At 54.7% G+C, this 6,840-nt stretch overlaps 1 protein-coding gene across 6 annotated transcripts in view; it reads left to right on the top strand.

Moving 5' to 3' along the window:
* The first annotated feature begins 285 nt into the window (after positions 1-285).
* The window catches only part of SCARA5 (scavenger receptor class A member 5), a 108,658-nt gene continuing 102,103 nt past the window's right edge, over positions 286-6,840 (top strand). For 2 of the 6 annotated variants that reach the window (XM_073232737.1, XM_073232736.1), the window contains exons 1-2: positions 286-680; positions 4,621-4,738. In XM_073232737.1, coding sequence (XP_073088838.1) covers positions 4,627-4,738 — 112 coding nt within the window. In that variant the 5' untranslated portion in view covers positions 286-680; positions 4,621-4,626. The remainder of the gene's footprint in view (positions 681-4,620; positions 4,739-6,840) is intronic. The other 4 variants (XM_073232735.1, XM_073232734.1, XM_037024725.2 and 1 more) reach the window with 2 other exon arrangements.

The following is a 6,840-nucleotide window of genomic DNA, read 5'->3' as shown; positions in this document are numbered from 1 at the left end:
GTGAATGAATTGAGCAATGCCAATTCTGTCCTATAAATAAGTTTATGAGCCTGGTTTCCTTGCGTGGTTCATATGCGAGGTCTAGCTGCCATTCCCATAGAAGCTTTCCAAAAAGTATTTTGAGCAGGGCCTTTAGGATAGGGGCGTGGAGTCCCGGGACGAGGCCGACTTTCCTGCTCTGGAGCGCGCAGGCGTTCCTGTATGGGGCTGTAATGCTGAGATTGGCCACCAGAGGGGGACATGTTCCAGGCCCCAGGGGAGCCTCTGCAAATGCTCCAAGAACTTTTAATTTATAAAGACGGGCCGCCAGAGCAGCTGCAGCTCACATCTCGGTCAGTACCTAGCAGAGCTGCTGGTGACTCCACAGAACATCTCCAGAGCACTGCCTGGGGCTGGCCGAGACACGGCCCCAAGACAGGGACCCCCAGCCACAGGCCCCCACGGGCTCACCAGGTGGATCCCGTCTCTGAGCCGATCCTCCTGGAGAAGTGACCTGAGACAAGTCCCTGAACACCCTGCAGCCGTTTTCTATGACCCTGTCTGGATTTGGCTGGCGGTGGGCACAAGCTCTGAGGGGCTGTCTGGGTCTCAGCACAGCGGCAGCAGCCAGCTCTCTGGCCCCCATGCTGAATGCAGGACACTGAGAGGACAGGCTCTGTGGCCTCAGTGGTGGCACGCAGGTGAGTCTTGGCACTGACTTTGTCCTAGCACCAATGTCTTACTTGGGCATGCTGTCCTGAAGGTGGCTGGAGAACTCTGGGATGTGGCAGGTGGAGCAGGGCGCTGGCACGGGCGTCCTCAGGGTGTGCAGTATGGAGCTGCCAGGGCCAGGTGGGCAGGTCCTCGCTGTCAGCCTGTGAGGTCCCCTGGGCCCTCACCGGGCTGCATGGGCTGGCAAGCACGAGCCTGCATCTGGGGGAGATACTGCTTTAGTGGCAACTCTGCCTGGCTTGTGTCACAACTCAAGAACCTATTCAGAAAGCAGATGGTACATGTGATTTCAGTCCACGCTTGGGGAGCATTTGCATGTGTGTGCACATGTGCCCAGTGGCGGAATGCACGAAGGAAGAGCTCATTTATAAAACATCTGCACCTCTGCAGCGTTGAGTTAGATTTAGGTTAACTATGTGCAGTTAGAGGAGGAAAGGGCTTAAAAATAAAACCCTCTTAGCCATTCTGTCTCTGGAGAGGGCCACATTCATGGGGATTTTGACTTGGTCTTGGTGAGTTGAAAGCTACCAAGGGGAGCTCAGAGCCCCGCTGAGTTAGACGCCGGAACCCAGGGTGACACTCTTTGCAGCGTGAAGGGAAGCTTGCACCACCTTCGGCAGGAAGAATTGGTGATTGTGCTTCTCTCCATCAGACAGGGTGGCCCAAGGCTGAGCAGGCTCAGCTGATTGTGCCAAGTTCCCCAGTATCAAGAAATGGAACCAAGATAGGTCCCCAGGTCCTCTGAGCACCCCTCACCCTACAGGCCTGCACAGCACTACCTGGGCTGGGGCAGTGGATGGGGCACTTCAGCTCTTAAATGCAGCATAAGACACACCTAAGAAGCCACTAAAGTGTCCTCTCCCTGGAAAGGAAGGCCCACTCTTGACTTGAAACACAGAGGCCCAGGCTTCATCCCCAGGTCACTGTGGCCTCCCCACCCTCCCATGTGACCCTGGCTCCCTCCCTTCCAGCTCTCAGAGCCTCTTCTTTGCCCCCTGGACTCCCATGTGACTCTCTTCTCTGCCTGGTCATGGCCCGTAAAGGTGGCCACCGATAGGCCATGCTTCCTGGAGAAAGCAGCCTCATGGGTGAGCCGGGGCAGTGGGTGAGCCGGGGCAGCGGGCGGGAAGCCTTTGCCTAGTGCCTTACTTGACCCTGACATCTACTGGCTGTGCCTCGTTGGACCTAGGATGGCTTCTCTTTAAAAGAGGGGCAACGAACTGGTGGCACCTGCCCCCATCACAGTGCTGCTGGGAGGGCAGAGAGACTCCGCCCAGAAAGGGTCTGTAACTCTGGGCGTATGCCCACGCAAGAGCTTCTGCTCACTGTCCCCGCTCTCTGCAGTTAGTCATGCCTTGCCTGGGAGCACAGACTTGGCCCAACCAACTATAAGACCCATGACTGAAGGGTCCAAATTCCTGTCCCCCATTCCCTAAGAAAGAAAAACAGCCCAAAATAAAACTCAGGGCCCACAGAACATTCTTAGGTTTCATTCCTGAGTAACAAACACGAGGCGGGTTGACTGAGCATTCCCACCCTCATCTCACTCACATCTGGCCTCCTGCTTGGCCCCAGCCCCTCTCTGCTCTCCCCAGGGCTCCATGGAACCAGCTGAGGGGCGGGGAGGGGGCGAGGGGGGCCGCCCTGCACACACGTTCCAGATAAAGCCGAGCAAGCCTGCATTTCAGCTCTGGTCCAGGAGCTCATGGGCAGGCGGGGAAGGTAGAAACGAAGAGAGGGGGTTACTCTGACCCTGGCCTGCCTGCACTCCCAGCATACTCTGCCGCTCTGCCCTGTGTGACCTCCAGGCAGCACGCTGTTGCCTTTGGCAAAGAGAGGGTTACCGCATGCGTAAGGGACACTGGCCTCCTGCTTTGCAGCTCCCCAGGACTGAGGCCAGAGGGAGGGCTTCCACATAGCGAGCTGGGGAAACAAGGGAGGGGTCCCCGTAGCTTAGCAACATGGAGCTGCTCAGGGCCCCACCTAGAGGCCCTTAGTGGGTGGAGAACTTGGATGGAGGGCAGAGGTATTGGGAGACAGCGGACTGGACTCACATGAGCTTGGAGAAGCAGGGGCGGGAGCCGTCCTGGGGCTCGGGGAAGCCCTGGGGCAGGGAGAAGGGATCCTGGCAGACCTGTGGGTTCTCCTCTGCCCCTCCCTTCCGCAGGCTGGGAGGAAGGCCCGCAGAGACGGGAAACATCCTGACTGTGCGTGCGCCCGTGTGTGTGCATGCAGGCCTGCACATGTGTGCAGGGCATGTGGCATCTCATTGCTTGAAGAGACAAGGGCAAAAGCCCTCATGTAGCACCCAGGGCCAGGGGAAGGACAGTTGTATGGCAACTCTTCAGTTCTGGGCTCCTCTCAGCCCTGAAGTCAGAGGTGTTTTGAGACAAAAGTCGAATCATGAAAATAGGGCATTTAGGTTTTCCTCGGCTTGACAGAGCAGTTCAGCCAGATTCCTCCTTCATTATCTGTACTTGTTGAAGCAGTGCTGATGGCTTCTTCCCCACCCTGCTTTGGAAGGGGACCCGACTGGCTGCTCCCCTCAACCAGCGCCGCTGTCCCTGCCCACCTCCACCCCCTGCCCCAGGCCCTTGCCATCCCCTCCCAAGTGGAAGAACCCTGGCTCAGCTCTCTGGGCTTCCAGCTTGAGTTTGCCCCCCCATCAGCTTGGGACCTATCTATCCTCCCAGACACTTTAATCTTCCAAAACTTTTGCTCTTTAAAAGTGAACTTTTTTTTTATTTAATAAGCTAGATAGTCAAAGAGCATCAGAACCGAAGGTCAAGCTAAAACAATAGCTGGAACTGAGCTGAAAGCAGAGTAGTTTATAAAATCATTGAGCACACATGTAAGAAAAAGAATATTAAATGTTTTATGTAAATAAATACTTTGTAGTTCAGTTTGAAAAATGGACCTTTTTTATTACACAAAAATGCAAAGACATTGTAGAAAACCCAGAAAATCCAGCACACAAAAATAAGCACACAATCTCCACAGTCCCCACCACAGTCCTGTAATTCATGTCTCACCCGAGCAGCCCAGAACATCTCTGAATGTAATCTTTCCGGTCCATACGCAGGACATGTGTGTATAGTACAAACTGGGACTGCATTGTGTACACTTGGGTAAACAGGCCGATTCATTTAGAAGAGCAACCATTTTCCCAGGTATTTTCCCAGGTTGGTGGGTGCATTCCTGGGGTGCCCCAGAGTACACCCAAAGCTCCAACGATTCAGAGCATCTGAACACCAGGCCCTCCCCTGGTCTGCCCAGGTCCGAGGGTCTGGGGGGCCCCAGTGAGGCTGCCTGCCCTCGGGCTTCCAGGGGAGATGAGACCCTGCTGAGCCCAGCTCCTTCCGACCACAGCAGTCCAGTCGGCTTTGGGAGCAGCTCTGGCCTTGGCTGTGTAGGCTGGCGCTCACCGCGTCCCACAATGGGCCCGGTTTGCCTCATTTCTGAAAGAGCAGAAGCCCAAGTCCCTTTGATGTGCTTGGGGCTCAGCATTTTTCTTGTTATACAAAAATGCAAATGCATTGTAGAAAACCCAGCAAACAAAAATAAGCAGGCAGCTTAGAAACTGTTCTGTCCCACCCCCACCCACCCCCACCCAGACCCTAATGACCCCAGCTTGAGGCTCTAGCGCCCCTGAGAGCTGTTGAAGGAAAGAGGACAGATCCCAAATCAGAAAGGTCCACAGGACCTTGACCTTCCCAAGCACTGAGGAAGGTGGGGTGCGGGGCCAGGGTCCTGAGGACCTGGTGGATGACACCTGCTGAGGAGAGGGTCGCAGGTCAGGCTCGGGGGTCCGGTGCAGGTGTTCTGTTCATTTGTCTCTGTCCCACCTATAGTTTATTCTCTCTCTCGCCCCTGCTCCCCTTGCTGGCGTGGCTGCCCTCGCTGCTGCAGGACACTATGGAGAACAGAGCCATGTACCTGCACACTGTGAGCGACCGTGACACCGGCTCCATCTTTGAGGAGCCCTTTGACGGCAGGAGCCTGTCCAAGCTGGACCTGTGCGAGGATGGTGAGTGCTTCTGGCTCGGTTCTGGGGTGTGAGGTCGGCCCTGCACCCACCTCCAACCTTGGCATGATTCCAGGGCACTGGTGACCTCCCATCTAACACTTCACATATTGAACTTTATGCTTTGAAAGGTCTCTTCCGTGTGTTCCTGATTTATGCATCTCAGCAAACCTGTGTGGTCAGTGAGATGGGTGTCCATTTTACAGATGGGCTGGTGGAGGCTGCGGAAAGCACCCCGGATAACACAGCTTGTCAGTCCCAGAGGGGTTCCGGCCTTGGCTCCTGGGCAGTGCCCAGCCTCGCCACCATCCTCTCCTCCGAGGGAGGGAGGCTAGACCCAGGCATCTGAACCAATCAGCCTAGTCCCTCTCAGGTGAGAGCGTCCAGTCCATGCCCCTAAGTGTTTGCTAGGGGCGAACACACCTCCCCAAGGTGCTTGTTCTACCCCTGGTCTGAGGCCCCACATCATGCCATGAGAAGGGGATTCCCGGGCCAGTGACCCAGGGGGCACCACACCTCTGGGGGCTGGTTATCTGCTAACACTCTGGAGATGGACCTGGTGTAGCTTCCTCCAAATTGCCCACAGCCCCTTCCCAACAGCCTGACTCCCGTGCACCCAGCATAGCGCTCTGCACTTAGGAGGTGCTTTCCGAATGCCACTACATGCACGGATGCGCTCCTCTCTACAGTGAGTGCCACAGAGAGGAGCATTCTCCCCACGTCAAGATGAATAGACGGGAACATTCAGAAGTCTTATAAAGACTTACGGCCGGTTAGACAGGCAGTAATAGTCAGGGCTCCCCGGAGAGACAGAAGCAGGAGGATGCACACAAACAGAGATTAATCATGGAACTGGCCTCTGTGGTTATGGAGGCGAGTACCCAGGACCTGCCATCTGCGGGTAGCTGGCGGTGCGGTTTAGTTTAAGGCAGGCCCGAGAACCAGCGGAGCCAGTGGTGGAAATTAGAGTTTGAGGGGCAGAGGGGATGAGATGACGTGTCCCAACTCAAGCAGACAGGCAGGCAGCACAAAGCTAATCCCTTTGCCTTTCGTGCTATCCAGGCCTTCAGCTGATTGGATGAGGCCCACCCACCCGAAGGAGGGCCATCTGCTTTCCTGAGTCCACGGACTCAAACGCTGATCTCATCCAGACTGATGTGAATAGGGACACACTGCGGCCAGTCCAGTTGACACATAAAACTAACCATCTCTGAGGCTTTTATTCAAGCTCTTTCTCAAGCACCATGTTTTGTTTGCTCCGCTCTGCTAGCTGCCTTTGCATTGAAAAAACTCAAGCAGAGGAATGGCCCCCCTCCTACCCCAGCTGTGTCTCTGCTTGCACAGGGTGCTGAGTGTAGGCAGGGGAGCTGGGTGGCTCAGGGCTCAGGCTCATCTCAGCCGAGAGAGGAGAAAGGGGCTTGGGGCTTGGGACTGATACGCTTCCTCACCCTGCCTTGGGGAGCTCCCCACTGTGATACCTCTTCCTCTGGATTCCAGCTGACAAACTCATTTTGGGGTCCTACTATGTGTCAAGCTGTGGGTTCAGTGCCAGGGCAGCTCCAAAGAGAAATTAAATCATCCTTGTTCTCAAACGGAAGGGACTGGCCTGGGGACAATGACCATGCTATAAAGTTTAGGCAACAATATGTGTGATTACAGTAGTCCCCCCTTATCCTTGGTTTCATTTTCCGCAACCTCAGTTACCCTCAGCTATCCACCCGAGAAGCAGATGATCCTCCCTCTGATGAAACATCCGAAAGTCAGTAGTGGCCTAATGCTGGTCACAGTGCCCATGCCACTCACCTCGCCACCTCATCATGCAGGCAGTTTATCATCTCACATCATCACAAGAAGGGTGGGTGCAGCACAGAGGATATCTTGAGAGAGAGAGAGAGACCACACTCACATAATCTTTATTACAGGATATTGTTATCACTGTTTTATTTTATTATTAGTTATTGCTGTTAATCTCTTACTGTGCCTAATTAATAAATTAAACTTTACCACATGTATGGATGTATAGGAAAAGACAGTATATGTAGGCTTCGGGACTGTCTGTGGTTTCAGTCATCCATTGGGGGTCTTGGCACAAATACGCCATGAAT

This window comes from Manis javanica, chromosome 3 (genome assembly GCF_040802235.1).
Source record: "Manis javanica isolate MJ-LG chromosome 3, MJ_LKY, whole genome shotgun sequence".
In the NCBI taxonomy this organism is placed as follows: domain Eukaryota; kingdom Metazoa; phylum Chordata; class Mammalia; order Pholidota; family Manidae; genus Manis; species Manis javanica.
This window is presented reverse-complemented; position numbering and strand designations above follow the sequence as displayed.